Here is a 20707-nt window from a genome sequence, read left to right as displayed (position 1 = left end):
TTAACTGACTTCAGCGCGCTGAGGAGGTGTCTATATAGGTGACTCGCATGTCACATCTAGTACGGACGGCGCTGCAGATGCTGAGCCAAATGATGTCACCTACCGGCACGCAGGGGTACTGCTCAAAATTCTATCGGACCCAATTTGGTGCCTCAGGATATTCTAATGGTAGGAATCTGCAGGTAGATAGAGTCTCTACCAGATAAGGCGTTAACGAAGGTAAGGTTAAACTAGTACTAATGAGGTGAAATCTTGGCCCAGACATGTTACCATATGTAACAACCATTGGCAAAACCAATAGGTCTGGCAATGATTGCCAGCCTTTTGGCAATTATATTTAGTCATGGTTTTTGCAAAATCTCATTGTTTAGGAAGCTGCTGGGCCTTCATCAATGTAAAAATTAAAAAAAAAAAAAAACTTTTTGGCTAATGGCAAAAACTTTTCTTGAGTCTCAAGAATTCAATCATTATCATAGTGCTCCCTTGTGCTTTGCCCATTGATGCATGCTCGAGTGGGTGGAATACAAGTTGAATCTCATAACCAAAGACAAATGGATGATGTGTTGCTCAAACCCCGTAGAGGTTACTATGTTACACACATAATTTTAGTGGATAACACAGACCTAAAAAAGCCAATTTTTGTGCCAGCCTCTTGCCTTTGAGAAAGAAGGAAAGAAAGTAAGGAAGCAATGGAAGGAAGAAAGTCGAAAGGAAAAAAAAGGAAGGAAGAAGAAAGGAAGCAAGAAAAAAAAGCAGGAAAGAAGGGATGAAAGAATAGTTACAAGTGCTGCAAATTGAACTCAGTAAAGGGCATTTTTCTCCCTGGGAAATGTTTAATATAGAACCATTGTTGAAACAGTTCAGAATGCACATGTTGTTCTGAAGAAGTGGCCGCTTTAGAATTTGCATAGTATAATATTGAAGCTTAAGGTGTGTGCACTGCATGCATAGTAAAAAGAGAATACCTTAATACAGAACAGTTTCAAATGGACGCAATCTGTTACTCTGCAAAATACTGGCAGTCAGATAAAGAAAGGACACGCCAAAAGGAATTTACTACAGCATTGGCTGTATACAGAAACTGATACATTTGGAATGTGCACTGTGGTCACAGCTGGTTGAAAGCATCCTATAACATCAGGCTATAAACATAAATCTAGTGCTAAAGTAATTATAATATAAAAACAAAGTTACTGGCACTGAAGGGAACTACTTTCTTTGTGGATGTGTTCATTATGAAATCGCACAATGCAGTCACTCAGAGTGAAGTTATCCAGGGGCTTGAGTAGGCTGACACGCTAATGCTGTATTGAGCGGAAGCAAAATATGAATGACAAAACAAGATCATTGACTCGAGTGAGGTGGCTTTAAGCACCTTGAAGTAAGTATATTATACATATAACTTTAGTAAAACAGCAAATCTAAAAATGACAAAATAATATGGAAATACTATCACAAAATGTGTATTTTTGTCAACCCTACCGAGCGATTCCAGCGGCCCAGTTGATACTCTTATCTAACCTCATATTCCTCACCAGCCCCTCCACCTCTCCATTTTTGGGAATGGACTCCACCTGTACATGTTGATAAGATTCTATCTTAAAAATCTCCACACTGGCACAATCGGATTACCAAGGCTCTGTGTACATTTGCACGGGCAAATATCTGAAATGAAACTGACGTCTGTGTGCAAAGGTGGTGACTTTGTAGGTAACCTGGGATGGGGAGGATCCAACGCGGAGTTGCAAGAGGAAATTGCTGAAGGAAAATCTCTGTATTAACTGTGGTGCCTGGGGGGTATTCATAAGGTGAGGAATCTGCAGTTTCATAAAGTATCTACCAGAAAGAGCGTTACTGAGGGTAAGTAACTTGTACTCTTTTAACTCAGCCAACAATAAAGAAAATTGCAACTGATGGTGTAGAGAAATATACCACAGTTTAAAAGGAATAAGCAAGGCAAAATGAGTGACTATGTTATTGTGTATAATACTTAGCATTAATACTGCTGAGCAATTCCTTTATCCGGGTATAAAGTTGGTGTGAGAACCATAAAAAGTCTACACAGTGAATAATCTCGAATTGAAAATAAAATGGCTCACTCAAGAAGATGGAAAGCAGCCATGTGGGACCTCAAAATGTAGTACCAAGCATTTTTTACTGAGATATTGAACTGTGATCATAGTCTTCAGAGAGTCAAGTACATTACTTAAATACTGCTTACTTGCTCCAGTTGGATAATAACTCTTTGTTATGAAAATTTCCAGATTAGTCTCACTGCCCTCCCAAAAGCATTCAAAGCTGTTAAGGTTTTTCTTTCTCTTTTATATTATGAAATATTAAACATTCCCTCTAAACTGTTTAATCTCTAGATTATCATCAAAGGGGATGCTAAAACCAATAAATGCTGTTATCGTCAATATTGCTTGCACAGAACTATTGAAAATAGATTTACAAATTGTAGGGATGACCCTTTAAGATTTAAAATGTGATTTATTTTAAAAAATGGTTTAATATGCATTATCTTTTCAAACATTAAAAATGTTCAGTGGGATAGTAAATAATTTAATATGGTTAGCATTATTCAGAAACAAAATTTGATTTCAACATACATATCTCCTTCTTTGTAGGCTGTCAAAGTGGTCACATATATATACAATTTCTTTTAACTAGTTAGATGCAGAATATTTTATGATGTAAAAGTCTATTTTACCCTGCGTTGGATATTTACGGGTGACACTTGTGTCTGATTCATTGAAGCCGAAGGCCCTTTGCAACATCTATCTATTAGTTGTTTTATTTATTATCTTTTTTTGGTTGGAAGTGCTAAAGTGCTCTTAAGATATACTGGATAAGGAGATTGCACCACACAGTGCTATAATTTGCATGTGGTCTCATTCTGGTGAAGGCACAGGGCCCAATATTCACTGGAGTTTATTAGAGTGTTGGCTGCCTCTTTTCTTCTATTTTACTTTTCAAAGCAAAACAAATACCTTAGTGGAGGCTGTTTTCAATTAAGGTACTTAGGGCTAGATGTATATGTTGGCGGTAAGCATACTCTGTTGATACAAAGTATGGTTACCACCAACATAATGGTCTGCCCACCGAATTTAAAAGTGGGCGGACCATAATTTGGCCACAGCAGAGACTACTCCATTTCCGCTGTGGCCAAACTATTAATCCAGGCTTTTTGGAGAATTGGCCATATGTTGCCCCCCAATTTGGATGCGGGTACATATAGGCATTTTTTACTGCACCTCCCCCACCAGGAAAGTCCTGGTGGTAAGGGGTTGTAAAAACAAAAAAAGTACCCCCTCGCAATCTGAAATGACTCCCATGGTGAGAGGGACATTGTTTTCATTATATAAAATAAAAAAAGACACTTTAGGTTCTATTTTTTTCAAAATAAACAGTCTTTGGAGACTTTGCAGTAAAGTTCCGTCATGTTTGACGGAACTGTACGACAAAGTTTAAATGTATTTACAGCAACAACCTTAATGGCGGGTCCTTTGAGTGCTTCAAATGTCCGGTGGGCTGACAAATATGTCATAATTTGGCAGTCAAGACCTCTGCCAGGGTGACCGAGTTAATTACTCCATGTCCCTGGCAGGGGATGGCCCGACCGCCAACTTATAGATCTTGTCCTGAGTTTGTAGCAAGATATTTTTATGGTGATAGAAGATCCCCATTATACTTTTCTTTAGATTGTTGTCTCTTCTGAGGTTATTGATTAATTTGTCTGACATTATTATAGTTAACCATGTTGTGAAACGCTTAAAAAGAGGAGGTTATTGGCTAGCATTGCTTTATTTTTTAATAACGATTAGTCCCTATTCTTTATTATGATTTAGTCCATAATTGATAATTAACATTAAAACAAATCAGCAAGTTTGTGGTAGACTTATGTTGTGACTGTTAAGGAGTTTACGTATAACTTTGCTTCATGTGTTTTTGACTAGAGTCTTGGATTTGAAGGGATCCAAGCAGCCTTTCTTCAAACTGGATTGCTGAAGCAACTGGTGAAAAAATGTAGCAAAGGCACTGGCTTTAGTAAAACATGGCTTCTCCGTGACTTGGAGGTAAGTTGGGGTAACACCTATTGTTTCATTTACAATTAGATACTTATACATCACAATCTCTTATACATTTTAGCTATATTCCTCATTATTTTAGCAATATATAATAGTGCAGTTGTTTAGAGTTGCATTGCAAGAAAGAGACAAAGAACATCAATAGTATGCTTTCATACTTTCTCACTGTGTATTAGGTGTTATAACTTGTAAGGCAGATACAGTAGATGTGTTTCAATAAGTTATCAGCCTTTTCAGTTAAGTGTGCATGCTCTGATTGGAAAGTGAGCAGTCTGCTTTTCCTGTGTGGTTGGGAAGGGAGGGAAACAACATGTTTTTTCATTCCCATGTTAACATTCTTTTGTTACACTAGACTTGGGGGTTTCTACAGATGACTGAAGAAGGTTGCTGATTTTATTAGGCATGTCCCAGTTTGGGTATAGCATTTAGGGGCTGATTGCAAAGTTCCTGTTATTATCATTGAGTCCAACCTATTCAGAGGACCACTACTACAAGTTTTACAGATTTAAAAAAAAAAAAAATAATTTTAAACATTTTATTTTATTTAGAGCGAAATTTGCAATACATTCCACATATAGATAAAAATACTTAGAGAACATCTCATTGGGCATCACAGTGTACAGTGATGGACAAATCACATTCGCATTCACTACATCTCGTCATCCGATCCATGATCTTTAACCAGAGGGGGACATCTATAACCTCTGTATGCGTTCCATTTGCCCCATATTCTCCCCCATTTCTTGGGACACCCTCTGTGGACATATGTAGCTTTTTCAGCTAGCATGATCATGTCCATATTTTTTCACCAACCTGTCACAGTCGGGGTCTGCGCTGCTGCCCAGTTCCGAGCTAAGTTTCGTTTTTCTGCAATCATCCCCGTTGTTGCCAAATGTCTGTGTACATGGTTGAGGTTTGTCGGCTCCCATATGTTCAACAGGCAGCACTTGGGAGAGAACGGAACCATGTTCCCGCTAACTTCTTTGAGGGGGTCCATTACTGCTGTCCAATACGATGTGATCCCCGGAGACTACCATAACGTGTGATAGAATGTCCCTACTTCTTCACAATTGCGCAAGCAATACTGGTCCGAGGCTGTGCCTATCTTATGCAGAGTCACTCTTGTATAGTAGGTCCTGTGCAGTATTTTTACTTGTATGAGGCACAGTTTGGAGGAGACTGCTATCTCCCTTGGCGATGCCATGGCGTCCTGCCAATCCGAGTCATCTATGTCCCCAACTTCCGCCTTCCAGGTCACTCGTAGTTGCGTCAAGGGGTCTGTCTGGTTATTAATGATTTTTCAGTACGTGAGGGAGATAGCTTTTTTGTGCAAAAAGTCAGTCAGTAGTTGGTCTTCTAAGGGGAACGATTCAGGAAGTATGTCTGCCGCTAGAAGTGTTGTGTCTAGTGCGTGTTTTACCTGCAAGCATCGAAACTGCTCCCCAGAGGCCAACTCATAGTGGTCTTGCAGGTAAGTAAAGGTGACCACCTTGCCCTCCCTCCACAGGTCCCCTATCCTGGAGATTCCTATCAAATCCCATTTCTGAAATCCTTTACTGTTTCCCAGGGTACCCAGTCTGCCAGTGTCCCATAGTGGGGTGTGGTGCGTGAGCTTATCGGCCCACCCGAGGTGTCGTGTCGCTGCGTGCCAGACATGAATCATATGTGCAGTTGGGTTCAGGAGCCCCTTCGTTTTCTCTTATTGTATAACATCCTATTCATTTCCCCGGTTCCCAGGGCCACCTTATCTAAGCGAAATGCTGGGCCAGTATCCAGCACATGGAGCCACTGATTGACTGTCGTCAGTTGTGAGGCCCAATAGTATCCACAGATATCAGGCAGAGCAATGCCGCCATTGTACCAGCTCCTAACGAGTTTGCACATGGCTATCCTCGCAGGTTTATTGGCCCAGAGGAGATTAGTAACTTTGGAGTTTATTGCCTTAAAGTAGGAGTCGGGCACACGATGTGGCGTGTTGTGAAGGGCATAGATTCGCGGCAAAGCTATAATTTTGAAAAGAGCCGCTTTACCCAGCAGGGTAAGTGGCAGCGTCTTCCAGTGCCGAATTTCACGTCACAGCCTTTGCAGCGGTGGTTGAAGATTGAGCACCCAGAACTCGTCCGGGTCCGACGTCATATGTATCCCAAGATACTTAAAGCTACCTGTTACCATCTTGACCATAGAGCCCCGGGGTAGTTTAGGAGGTGGGCCATACAGAATTTAAATAACCGATTTTTCCCAGTTAATCGTTTATCCGGACACCGATCCGAACGCCCGACAAATATCAAGGAGTACGCTGTAAGAACACGCAGGGAAGGCTATATATATCAGAACATCAACTGCGTAGAGGGAGATCCGGTCCTCCCAGCCCTCCCTCCCTCCATCTTAGGCCGCAAATAGCTGGGTCTTTTCTAATCCAGGCAGCCAGTGGCTCCAGGACCAGCGCAAATAGGAGGGGCAATAGCGGGCAGCCCTGTCTCGTCCCTCGCCCCAGTGTAAATTCTGTTGATATGTGTCCGTTGGCTACCACATGCGCGGGTTCGTGTATAGGAGACATAACCTGGAGCAGAATCTAGGCCCAAACCCCAAGTGTTGGAGGACTGCGAACAGGAATGCCCATTCAAGGGAGTCAAACGCCATTTTCGCGTCAAGAGATATGATTGCTGCATCTTCTAGGATTGTATGCTTCCGGCCCAGAACACTGTGGAGACGACGGAGGTTCAAGACGGTATTCCTGCCCGGCATGAATCCTGATTGATCCGGGTGGATCAGTTTAGTGAGATATGGGGCTAATCTAAGTTGCCAGCGCCTTGGCCAAAATCTTGGCCTCCGCGTTGATCAACGATATTGGCTGATACGATGCACACTCCTCCGTGGGTTTCCCGGGCTTATGGATTGCCACAATGGTAGCTATACGTTGGTCCCGGGGAAGCTCACCCACAGTTAGGCTCTCTTCATACATTTGTAACAGGTAGGGGGCAATCTTATCAGCCATGTGTTTGTAGAGTTTGACAGGGATACCGTTGGGACCGCAGGCTTTGCACCATTGTAGTTTGTAAATGGCTCCCTTTAGTTCCTCTGCTGTTAAGTCAGCCTCCAGATTTTTAGTTTCATCTGGAGTGAGCCCTGGCATGTGAATGTCCCTGAGGAAGTCCCGTGCTTCCTGCACTGTGGTCGTGTTTGTGGAGGTGTAGACCTCCTCGAAATGCCCAGCCAGTGCAGTCACAATGTCTCGCTGATTTCTGAGCGTATCTCCGTTTTTAGGTCTCGCCTGACCCAGCGCATGCGCTGGTCTGGCGAGACTTATCGAGAGGGCTCCAAAAAGTGCTACCAGGCCAGCCTAGCGCTACAGTGCATGTGCGCCGTGCTTTACCGCGATTACTTTCACTTTCGCTTTGATGTTAGGCCGCGAACAACGGCCGCTTGGCATCGCTTTTGGGACCTTATAAGTATTTAGTTATGCAACTGTTGCATGACTAAACACTTATAAGGTCTCAAAGGCGAGACCTATTGGCTATGCCAATGCTTGTGCTACTTGTGAATTAAAACGTGCAACAAAGTGATTTTGCCTCAAACACCGACCCATACTCGCGTGTAAATTGGATAAAATCTATGTTGCTTACTTCTTATTTAGGGAACAGCAAACTTAGTGTGAAATCAGATTGGTCCATGTGCAAATGCTACTCGCTGTTTTGTATTACACTGCCTGAAAACAAACTATGCAAATTCTTGCACCAGTGCTTGTCTGTGATATGGGCCCGGTTAACGGTTATGGATTATTAACTCCCTGGCCGTAAATTGAAGTTAGTATATTATGCTTAATGTGCTCAAGGACTGCACCCATCCCATGCAAAGTATTAAAGCATTAGAGTTTGCTCCTCTCACAAGCTGTGTTCCATCATCCACTGTGAGCCGGTAGGTATTTATGCAGCGCGGGACAAGTGCGATACACATTAGTGTGAAAGTTTAGAAACGTGGCAGCCTGTGTAGTTCCTGATGTAAATCAGAAGTTGGATTCCCAGGCTTCCCGAAAAGGCAAGTGACTTGGCAGTGTTGTTTAACTCCTTTGGTTCCGGAGCTTGTTCTTTCCGTCATATTCTGTAACACTCGGACAACACCTTCATCTATAGACGGGCTTGGAAGGTACAAGGAACACGTCATATTTGCATCTCGTGATGCAAGCTCTCGCAGAAGTTCTCTGTCATTTTTCACTTTCTACATGGAAGGGATTTTTTATACAACTACATAATGAAACTATACTCAAAAAGTAAAATTGGACTTGTTTGCATGTTCTGTGACAAAGTTGTTCCTGTAAAATGTGCTTCTGTTGACAATACATGTACCAGGGGTGCATTTTCATGACAGGGTATCAACAGAATGAACCCTATATTATATAAAATTATTGAAAGATAGAAATCTATAGGAGTTGCTGGGAAATATAAATTAAGGGGTCGCTTGCTGTTTCTAATCAATTGTCCTCTGATCACATTCGTCCTGCAAAAACGTCTCAAGAGGGTGAAATGGGGACATGTGGAGTGGTCGCCATCTATTACACTTCAGTGTTTCTCAGACTGATCCTGGGCGGGGCTCACCGCTGTCGCTTAGGAACACAGCATGTTATTTATTTGGAAGTTTCAGTTTCGAATTAGTTAACCCTTTGTAATCAATTTTTAGGTCTCGCCTGACCCAGCGCATGTGCTGGCCTGGCGAGACTTATTGAGAGGGCTCCAAAAAGTGCTACCAGGCCAGCCTAGAGCTACAGTGCATATGTGCGGGCGCGCGCGCCGCGCTTTACCGCGATTACTTTCACGGCCGCTTAGCATAGCCAATAGGTCTCGCTTTTGGGACCTTATACGTATTTAGTTATGCAACTGTTGCATGGCTAAACACTATTAAGGTCCCTGTAACGCCCTGAACGTCTCAGGATCGTTTAACAGACACGACAATGAGGACGCAACCCCTTGTGAAGGGTTAGTTCTTTTAATGAAGGCAAATAAAATACAAAGAACAAACAAAAGTTATAGTCACTGGAATCCTCCAGGCTAAGTACGTTACCAGCCCACAGCACGGATGGTCCTAACCGTCCTCTGCATATACGCCGATCCCGGCGTATGCCAACAGAGGGCAGAAATGAAATGGCCGACAATGCCAATCGGTAGGCTGTGAGGGGCACGAAGAGTGTTGGGGAGAATCGAGGAGTCAGGGAAACACCCAGCCGGGGTCTCTACCTGAAGGGAGCAGCCGCTCAACCTCTTCCTCAGACTGCACCGGGACGCGGAGTCACCTCCTGGTGATGCGTCACCGATACCCCAATCACAAGCAAGAAGACTGAACCGAGAGCAGCCGCTCGATCGATCCTGTGGACTTCCGAGTCTGTAACGCGGCAAACACCTCCTGGTGTGCGTTACAGCTGGCAGTCCCTGTGTCTCTGGTCGGGCTGGGAGTTACGACTCCAACCAGCAAAAGCGCCACTGCGCTTGGACTCAGCCGAGTCAAAAAGCGAAGCGAGCTTCCGGGTCCTTCACAGGTGACGATGGGGCAAGACACGGCCCAGGGAGTAACGACTCGACCTACCTCCGTTCTTGCCTTACTGGAGCACCACTCCGGAACACTGCTCTTCACGAAGCAGGTACGTCGGTGTAAACACAATATCCGACAGCCTTGTACCTCCCGGTTCCTCCCTTTATAGGGCGTGTTTTCCTTGAGTTATGTAACAGCTCTCCTGTTTACATAAGGGCGTGTTTCCCTTGAGTTATGTAACAGCTCTCCTGTTTACATAAGGGCGTGTTTCCCTTGAGTTATGTAACAGCTCTCCTGTTTACATAAGGGCGTGTTTCCCTTGTATGACAGGAATTCTTGACAGTCCCAAAGGCGAGACCTATTGGCTATGCCAATGCTTGTTAGACTTGAGCCCTGCCACCCACCTATTTGCATGTTCCCTTTTGTCCAACCAGGCAAGGAGTTTACCAGCCTTATTCCCAGCCTCGTATACCCTGTGCCGAACTGCTATCAAGCGGATCTTAGCATCCGTCTAGAGGTACTCCTTATATTCCTGTTGTTTGGCTCGTAGTCTATGTGTATTGTCGTCTGTGGGATTGGCTGCGTGTTGGGATTCTAGCTGATGTACCTCCTGTTCTAACTCCTCCACCTCTTTTTTCTTGTCTTTCCTATGTCCCTCAATTAGTGAGATGGCATGGCCCCGTAGGACTGGCTTGTACGCCTCCCATAAAAATAGTGGAGAGGAGATCGAGGCCTCATTTTCTGTGAAGTATTGTGTGGTTGCTGTAAGCAGGCTTTTCCTGATTGTGGTATTGTGGAGGCATCCCGGGTATATGGGGTAGATACGGCGCTGTGCGGTAGCATATGATCTATATTCCGCCATCACTGGAGAGTGATCGGAAATTCCTTGTGCTAAGTGTGAGACCCTCCCAAACCTTCCCATGTTATCCGTTGCTGTAAGAATGTAGTCTAATCGGGAAAGGCTGTTGTGTGCACCTGAATGAAAGGTGTATTGTCTCACGTGCGGGTTTGGAAACGCCAAGTGTCAAGCAAACCGTGTGTCTCTAAATATTCCGCCAGGTATGATCACGGACGGTGCTGTGGCCGAGCAGGTGTATGGTCTAGCGCATCATCTAACATCATGTTGAAGTCGCCCCCAAGTATTAATTCTTGGTCCGGCACAGCAAGCAGGAACGCGCCCAGTGCCTGTAAGGCCATCGAGTGCAAGGCGGGTGGGACGTACACAGTAACAAAATTAAGTAGGCGGCCCTCCCACTGCACCGCCGCCGTTGCAAATCGACCCTGGTCATCTTGGAAAGTACGGTGGACCACAAGAGGAAATTGTTTTCTGATCAAGATGCCCACCCCAAGGTGAATTCAGAATGGACTATTAATTTAAACCCCCATCTGTCCTGTGCTTTACATGTGGACCCCGTTAAATGTGTTTCTTGTAGTAGTGTAACTGCTGGGGTCTTACGTTTTAAGTACTGCAGAACAAGTCCCCTCTTCACCTCATCTCTCAGACCATTGGCATTCCACGAGAGGAACTGTAGTGTCGGTGTCACTGTGCGTTGCGCTATTTGAGTAGGTAAAGGGGGTTATGATATGTGTCCCGTTCGCTAACCGGACACTTGAATGTACATTCATGGATGCCCTTAGAGAGATCATATCTGGGAATGTACAAATACAGAAACAACACAACAATTGCAACAAAAACCCTCATAAAAACAACAAACTGAAATCCCCTTAACTGATGTCCCTCCCTCCTCCCTGCCTCCCTGCATGACGGACTCAGAACTACCCGCCTCCCCAACATTGCAGAGCGCTTACACCCCTTACCCATGTACCTCTGTGGGGTTAGGTCAATCTTTCCCGCCCCTCCTGTGTCCCTCCAGTTGACGATTCCTCTTATAGTCGTGTACTTTAGATTACTAAGAAAAGGATAACCATATGTGGTGGTAGTAATGTCCAGTGGGGTGTCAAACTGTAGCCTTTACCATGACCCTCAAATGCAAGCATGGTGCTCGCGTTGTTGGAAGGCGATACTGTGACATTCCTACAGCTGCAGGGAGTACTTCGATTGTTCCTCCACCGAGTCCTCCCCCGGCGCAGAAGTGGTGCTAGGGTCAGTTCGCATGCTTGGCGCCGGCATTTGGTACAATTTACCATTGCATCTTCCTGGTGCTGTCGCTGGGCGCCTTCCCTCCAACCAGTCCCGGGCTTCTCCGGCCTCATGGAAGAACCATACCTTGCCCTCCGCCTCCACCCTTAATCGTGCTGGGAATAGCATGGAGTATTTTAGTTCTCTTTTTTCGGAGTTCTCTTTTTACCTCCAGGAACGCGCAACGCTGTTTTGTGACTGCTTCTGTGTAGTCAGGAAAGAATGTCATAGTTTTGTCCTCAAATCAGACTGGTGGAGTGATCCGCGCCGTTTTCAGGATTATATCTCGGTCTCTAAAATTAAAGATACAAGCAAGGAGTTGTCTGGGGGGGGTTCCCTGGTTTTGGCCTCCCTCCTGGGACTCGATGTTCTCTTTCAACTGAAAAGTAGTTTGAAAGCCCCTTGGGCTGGTGGCGCTGTTGAATGAGTTCATCCACGAAGAGATCGGCCGTTCCTCCTTCCGCCCCCTCCGGTACGCCAATAATGCGCACATTGTTACGCCGTAATCTCCCTTTGTACTCGTCGAGCTTGTTTGTAAGTAGCTTTGTTCCAGTTTCCAACTCCCTCACTTGTCTTTGAAGTTCTTTGGTTTCAGTGCAGAGGTTCACCGTGGTCTCTTCGACCGCTTTGACTCTGGCATTCATGTTTTTAAAATCAGCTCTAAGCAAGGAGAGTTCCGTCGAGACTGTACCAATTTTACCATCTAGGTCTGACTGGACCCTGTTCAGAGTGGTGAAGATGTCTTCAACGTGATCTCCGGATCACTCGCAGGGGATGCGTCTCCAACAGGTTCCTTAGAATGGGCAGCTGAGTCAGTTTGATCTTTGGCGTACGCAAACTTCTCCAGTTTTGATTGCGGGAAGTTACGCTGTCCGCAGCCCCCCATCTTCGCCTCCAGCGTCGCCACACTGTTGAGATAGCGTTGGGGACAGTACTCACCGCCGCCAGCCAGGAGGGTTCTACAGCTCCTGTGGCCTATCGGGTTTCCTGCCTCCAAACCGGTAGTGCCAATCTCCCCTCACCACAGCAGGCTCTGTGTCGCTCGATGGTTAAGTGATCAAATTGATGTAATTATCTCTGCTTGCGTGCACCTGAAAAGGCAGCACACGAGCAGTACACTGTCATCTAGGCCCGGTGCCTCAGCAAGAGATCGGATGGCGCGTTGTCGCCCCGTTGGTAGGTTGCCCACCTCACTGGTGCCTCATTGCCACTTCAGTCTGTTGGCGCTGAATGAGCCTCGATGTTTGCCTCACTGGGCCCAGTGTTATGAACCTTTCGGTACTGTCATCCATTCTAAGCAAGGGATCCCTCGGGGGGGGGGGGCTTGGGGGGGGGGTCTGGCTGTGTTGGCGTGCAGACCCCTCTGTGCTAAGCTGAATTCTGGGCTGCCTCTTAATGCACCGGTCAATCACTCCTACCCCGCGTGGGCACTCCCAATAATCTAGGCCCCGGCTTCTGGGGCTCACGTCGGCCTCGGCGGCAGAGTCAGTGCGGAGTACCGTTGGGCCGTCGTCGTAAGCCGAGCGCTTGGCTCTTGGATGTCCTCAATACTGCAGCTGAACTGTTCTGTTGTCGTAGCTGTCTGCTGGTGCCGATCGCACCACGATGCCTGCTGCCCCGGCGTACGATTCCGTGTGTCGGCCATGCCAGCTTCTGTCTGAGAGCATGGGGGTCCAGCCGCGTCAGGGCAGTCATGGGCACCCTAGTTGCAGGTGACCTTCCTTTCTGCCTCTGGAGGAGCCGAGCAGCCGTCCCTTCTCTCGTGACGCTGGCAGGGCGGATAAGCGAGGCCCTGGCTTCACGGCCTCACTTAGGCCTCAGCTTCACCACACGGTGGTGCGGTGTCGCGGATCACTTTCGGTCCAGGCTGGGATCGTCGCTACTCGCCCACTGCGATCCCGTACTCGTGCCACCACGCAGATCTCTGCAGGGAATGCGTATTAATGATTGGATCGTTCAAAACGCGGGAAGGGGTCTCGGAGCCCCGTTAAGCAGAGGCCATCTAGATAGGCTGCTAGCCACGCCCCCCAGATTTTGTATTTTTGGTGTGTCAGCATTTAGTCAACACGTGGAGTGGGTCTCACCACATATGAAATTGAGACATCATATCGCTCCATATTTACTAAACATTAGCTAACTATATTTATCTTTCTAATACATACTTCTAATCCGAGATTCCTCACCTTTTAAATTCCTCTAGGTGCCAGACTAGATCCGGAACTTTTTCAGCAACTACTCCTGTGTGCCAGAATGTGGTGTCATCAGACTCCACAGCGGCTTGCAACTGCCTACGAAAATTACAGCACAGAACCTGCATGCAGGTGGCAGTTCCTTTCTTACTGTGTTCTTTAACGCAGATCTGGAACTCCGCTCTCTAACTTTTTGCCAATGTCTTACCAACCCGAAGACAGTTTTTCATACAATGTGCTTCGAGAGTGTCTCCCCCAAAGACTTCACCTTGCTGTGACTGAAGGAAACATGTGTCAGTTATAGACCCACACATCTGCTCAGTGTCTAGAGTGTAAGTGTGATTCACAGTAATTTGACAGATGCACCTGAAGGCCAACAGTGAGCGTGAGCTTAAGCTATACCTCACCAAGCACAAGAAGTAGAGACAGGTCACTCTTTAAGAACCCGAACTAAGTCCGCCCCTGTTCCAAATTCTAAGGTCTGATCCCTGCTCCAGGTCATGATTCTCGGGTAAGTTGAAGACAAAAGACAATTTTTGCCAGAAGCATAAGCGATTCAAATTGAATTCTTCTCTCTCCTGTCACTTCCACTCTGAGAAGAAGTTGCATACTTGGTGCGCAAATAATCTGTCTTTGTTCTAATTTGAAGCATATCCTGGGGTTGATCCCACCATGCTCCAAAGTTGAGGCCTTAAAGGATGCCATCCTGCAGCTCTTGCAGGTGAGTCCTTATAAAGAGCCTTTGGGCACCATAAATTCATCAGGGCCTGTGTGTGACCATCAAGGCCTATCCCAACACAACTGACTCCTTTGGACTCGCCTCTGGTTCCCAACTGTCACTGACCTGTACCTCCACACCTGCACCTAATGCCATGTTGATTCTGACTGCTCCAGCGGCACTGATTGAACCCCAACACAATACGTTTTGGATCCAGATCCAAATTTGTCCCAAGCCTAGACTGTGCCTCGTTATGAAAGAACTAAAACCCAGTTTATGGTCTAGGATACCTCCCAGGCCAGGGCCACCACCACCACCTCCATACCAGTATATCTGGAGGCTAGAGACTTTATTTGGATCAGAATCAGACACTCTCCAGGGTCTTCAGAACATTCTACATGATGAAGATGATGACAAGTATGCGTATATGTTACTCTTCCTTCATTACACTGATGGAGGATTAAATTTAAATTTGCAAAGTGCTAGTTGCCTGGATACTTCTCTGAGGCAAAGTTAGACTTTCCACTGAGGCCCCTACATAGGAGAGTGATGTAGTAGTCTTCAACACCATAGAAATGTTGGTCCTTCAGATGTCTGTTGTAGAAACAAAGGCAAATCTGCAAACTGATATTTTGCACAATGGATCTGCTACTTCAGAGTTCTTACTGCCCCTTAATGAGGCTCTAACAGACATTTTAATGACAACCTGATCTAAGCCATTCTTGCTCCACTGGAGAAGAGCCCTGGACCTAGGTGTCATAGGCCTGCCACTAGGGACCTGTCTTGCTAATCCAGCACCCGACTCCTGAGAGCTTGGTAGTATAGTCTTCTACCAGCAAGGTCAACCCTAATGCGTTTCCCAGTGCCGTGCCAGACAGTGAATCAAATATACAAACAAATAATGGCTGGATTGTTTGAATTAATCTCAGCCACTGGTAATTACTAAGGCTGCATCAGAGTATTTACACACAATCCTACCTCAATTTGGACTCGGCCATATGCAAATCATTCTTGACTCTGCTCCAATAGGGACTGTCTAGTCCAACCTGCCAAGTCTGGTCATCCCTGAACCAGAACACAAACAACCCAAGATTTGGTTTGTCTTTATTAGGGCTCATCAGTTGGGTATAGCTTGGCTCCTGTGGCATAGTGTGCATGGAACTCATGTCTGGGTATACCCATCTAACTATAGTATACAGAAAGAGATGGATGAAATTATTAAATTAATCACAGCCACTGATAAGTACTCGTGCCGCATCCCATTCCATCGTTGTAGTGCACACCATGCCACCTCAGTTTGGAACCAGCCATATGCAAATTAGCATTGACCCTGTTCCAGTAGGAACAGTCCAGCCCAAACTCCTAGGCCAGGTCCTCCCTGAACCCTAACACAAGCAACCCAAGACCAGTTTAACCCTAATTAGGGCTAATCATTCGGGTATAGCATGGTTCCAGTGGCACAGTATGCACCGCTCCCATTTCTGGGCATGCCTGTCCAACTTGAGGCATCACACTAAAGTATACAAAAAAGTGATGGATGTAATAATTGAATTAATCTCCGACACTGGTAAGTATTTGGGCTGCATCCCATATCATCGGTATTTTGCACTCCAAGCCACCTCAGTTTGTACCCACCTATATAGAAATCAGTCTTGATCCTGCTCGTACAGGAACTGCCCAGCCCGAACAGCAAGGCCAGGTTCTGCCTGCACCTAAACACTAGCAGTGCAAGACTGGTTTCAGCCTTATTAGGACTTATCAGTCAGAAATAGCATGGTCCCAGCTACAGTGTTCACAGGACCCACGAAGTGGCATGGTATACAAAATAACGTTTGACTGGGATGCAGCCAGTGTAATTACCAGTGGCCAAAATTATTTCAAGTATTCCTTCCATCACTTAGAATACTTGAATTGGAATCCGTGAGAAAGAAGGTTTTTTTTATCTGCCAGTTTGGCATTGGGCAAGCTGAATGCGGTCTGTCTACTATGGTGCTGTACACACACCCCTGGCATATGGCGAGTAAAATTTTACCCAGTATTTCTGAAGAACACTAGAACTTGTTTGCACAAAAGATTTATGATGGACTGGACCCGGCTAAGTTTGTAACGACATACAGTCTGGACAAGACAGACTGCGTGGATTGCACCATTGGCACCAGGATTTTCTGTGGCTGTTTGGGCATCTATTATCAATATTCCACTTAATAACCCTAGTTTTTTTAAGATGACGCTGTTTTTGTGTTGAAAACCTTCAAAGACAGCAGTGCTATGGCCTATTCATGGTGCTTACAAACATCAACCCATCAAGTCATTGAAAGTTTTGAGAAGCCTTTTAGGCAATTTCTTATCACCAAAGACAGCCCTTGTAGCACATTCAGCAGCCCACACAGCCCTTTTATGGTGCCAAAGGATGTGTTGGTTGCAGAGAACAGCAAAACTCTTCCTCGCTGCCCACTGTGATCACGGCCAAGTCGCTTTGATTTTCTCTCGATGGTCTATAGCGGCCAGAATAGAGCAGAACTGTTGTATGATGTTACATCGCAGGTATTTAGCATGAATGCCTTTACCACACATTTATTTTACAACTTGTGTATTTACCGCACATCTGGCTTTACCACAAATACCTTTACCACGCAGGTAAGTGTAAATAAAGTGATATATATATATACAAACACACACATATGCGTGTGTTTATATATGTAATATATACACACACACATGGGGGAGTCCCCCCCCCAAACACCCCATTTAAAAAACAAATGACTTATTTTTATGGAGGGCACCCCCAACCCACCTTTATTAAATACCCTTATCCACCCCTAAAATAAAAAATACCCATACCACCCAATACCCCTTACTACCACTAAACCCTAAAAACACCTTTACAACCCAATTCCCTTACCCGCCCCTAAAAATTGCTTACAACCTAATGCACTTACCTGCCCTTAAACCCTAAAAATACCCTTCCCACCTAATACCTTTACCTAACCCTAAAAACACCCTTACAACCCAATGCCCTTTCCTACCCCAAGTCCTAAAATACCTTTAGAATCCAAATACCACTAAAACACTAAAAATACCCTATGCCACTAACCAACCTATAAACCTTTAAATGTGTGAATGGATATATAGATATATATCCATATCTATATTTATATCTCAGACACACACACATATATTCTTACCTACTTACCATGCAATGGTAAAGGTATGCATGGTAAAATCCTTAAAAAAATGCATATGTGGTAAAAGCTGCATGGTAAAGGCATAGGGTGGTTAAGCATGTGTTGTAAAGGATGTTTCCCAGCAGAACATAGTTGTTCGAGGCATGTGTGCTGTAGATACACATGCTTTGCATACACCTGCCATCTCGTGGGGGTCCGGATGTTTGCAAGTTGTTTTTCTTTGAAGAAGTCTTTCCCAGTCACGAGGTAAGGTGACTCCTCCTTTCGGTGCTAGTGCGCATGAGCATCGACTTATTGTTAGATTTTCTTTCCGTCATCGGGTTCGGACATGTATTACTGCCCTCTGGTTCGAAACCACCCTTCGGGCAGTATTGTTATCGTACGCTTTTCCCTCTCTACGCGTATTGATTAGATTGGGAATGTCTCCATCTTCAGTTGACCTACACTGTCTGCAACTTGTGCCTCTCACTGGAGCACAAGGAAGAAGATTGTGAGGCTTGTCAGTCGTTCCGATTGAAAAAGACTCTTCAAGATTGTCGGGCTCGACGACGAGAGATACAGCGCCAAAGCACTCAACATACTCCGGATATCTTTGGAGAACAATCCATACAGAAAGAAGCGACAGCTGCTGAAGAAGAGGGGCGGCCTTCTCAGTCCCAGAATCGGATTCCAACCTAGAAATCGAATTGGAGTCCGAGGACGTTCCAGCGGGACAGGGTGCCGTGAGTACTAAAGCCCCCTTTCCCCATGAACCCTCTTCTACTAAACATAAAGCTTTGGCACCACCTCATTCTGTGAGACTTGGTCGGCACCGAGAGGATGTTTCCGCCCCCCACGCTCGGACCAAAACAAATAGTCAAGCTTTTCGGCTCGGGATCGGATCGAGACAGATAGTCTTCGGATCCAAAACATTCCGCTCCGAAAGACGAGTCCGGTTCTGAGCTGAAACCTTCCGCTGCGAAGGACAAAAAGGAGAAGTCCAGTTCGGCACCAAATCCTTTGGCGCCAAAATCAAAAGTAGATTTACCAAATCCCTCAGATCCGATCTTTGATGTCTTGAAGAAGAGATTAGACCAAAACAGAAAATGCTATGCATCAACCCAGATATTTTAACTAAAACTCCTTTGAAAGGAAAAATAGTTCAGAGGACACTGGGTATAAGATTCCTCTTAAAAAGAAGGACATTGCTACAAGTCCTATCCACCCTACTTTGCCATCCCTTCAACCTCCACCATTACCAAAACAGTCTTACTCAGATCCATTGCACATAACACCACAGGGGTCTCCTCATACACAGCCTGATTTAGAGATAATGATGATGACAATGTTCCTTTACCAACATATCCATGGAATGTTTATAATATTGATCCACCCATAGATATTTATCGAGATTTATACCGTGCAAAACCATCACCTCCAGATGATCACGTATCTTATCAAGAACTGATTTCTAGGGCATCAGCTTATCATGAACTTACACTGCACAAAGAGGCTTTGGATGACGACTTTTTCATTTGAGACACTAGGGTCTTCACATAGGACTAGTAAGAGTCTCCCTATGATAAAAGGTATGATGAGGCATGCAGATGAGATTTTTAAGGTCCCTGTTTGTGCCCTTATTTTAACACCCAGGGTTGACAAAACAAAATACAAACCTTCACCGTCTGATCCTGTATTTATTAAAGGACAGCTACCTTTAGACTCATTGGTAGTTTCTAAAGCTCGTAAGAGAGCAAACTCAGACCTCTGTGGATGCACCTCCCCCGGATAAAGAGTCTAAATTATTTGACGTATCTGGTAAAATGCTGGCTGCTCAAGCCGCTAACCACTGGCGCATTGCCAACACGCAAGGCCTACTAGCTAAGTATGACAGGGCACACTGGCATGAGATGGAAGGCCAACTTCAATACCTCCCAGAAGAGCACAAGAAAAAGAGCTAGTCCAAGAAGGAAAACGTATATCTAATTCTTCGACTAGATGTGCTCTTGATGCTGCTGACACTGCAGCGAGAAAGTTAACATCAGCATTCTCTTACGTCGACATGCCTGGCTTAGGTTTTCAGGCTTTAAACCAGAACTCCAGCAATCTATTTTAAATACCCCCTCTGACATGCAACATCTTTTCGGACCTCAAGTTGATGAGGCTTTAGAAAAGGTGAAAAAAGACCCAGATGTGGGGAAATCCATGCAAGCGCTTCAGTTTCCATCAAGCAGAGTCTCCTTTTTCTGCTCATTTTATAGGGAAGGGTCCAAAACTACATCTTCACACCCTAATGCTTCCTCATATAAATCCAACACGCAACCCTCTAGAAGCTTCTACTGAGGAGGGTACAGAGGAAACAATTTCAAATGTAGGGGTACAAGCACACCAACCTGTAACTCCCCTTCCCCCAATAAATAGTGACTTTCCTACACTTTCCCCCCCGATTATTTAACACTTTTCGAGGGAAGAGTTCAACAATTTCTCCACATTTGTCAATCCATAACATCAGACAAATGAGTGCTAGACATTATCCAACATGTTTGATGCTTGGAGCTCACCAGCAATCGTCCCAATATTCCACCTCTCACTCTCAAACTCTCGTCAGACCACCTCCAGCTCCTCAAACAAGAGGTACAAGCTTTTTTTGCAAAAGGAGCCATAGAACCAGTTCCGTTACAGTACCAAGAGTCAGGGGTTTACTTTCTGTACTTTCTAATCCCCAAAAAGGATGGCTACTTAAGACCAGTTTTGGATCTAAGGACATTAAATCTGTACATACTGTCAGAACATTTCGGCATGGCCACGCTTCAACAAGTGCTTCCACTTCTACAGCAAGGCGATTTTATGTCCACATTGAATCTAAAAGACGCATACTTGTGCATCTT

General features: G+C 45.1%; 1 protein-coding gene across 2 annotated transcripts in view; it reads left to right on the top strand.

Moving 5' to 3' along the window:
* ZZEF1 (zinc finger ZZ-type and EF-hand domain containing 1) overlaps window positions 1–20707 on the top strand; it is a 1433434-nt gene that overhangs the window by 1069957 nt on the left and 342770 nt on the right. For both annotated transcript variants that reach the window (XM_085649580.1, XM_085649579.1), the window contains one exon: window positions 3957–4076. In XM_085649580.1, the coding sequence (XP_085505706.1) occupies window positions 3957–4076 (120 nt within the window). The remainder of the gene's footprint in view (window positions 1–3956; window positions 4077–20707) is intronic.

This window comes from Triturus cristatus, chromosome 3_2 (assembly GCF_964204655.1).
Source record: "Triturus cristatus chromosome 3_2, aTriCri1.1, whole genome shotgun sequence".
Taxonomy (NCBI): Eukaryota; Metazoa; Chordata; class Amphibia; order Caudata; family Salamandridae; genus Triturus; species Triturus cristatus.
Note: the sequence above shows the minus strand (reverse complement) of the source record. Positions and strands in the feature narration are given on the sequence as shown.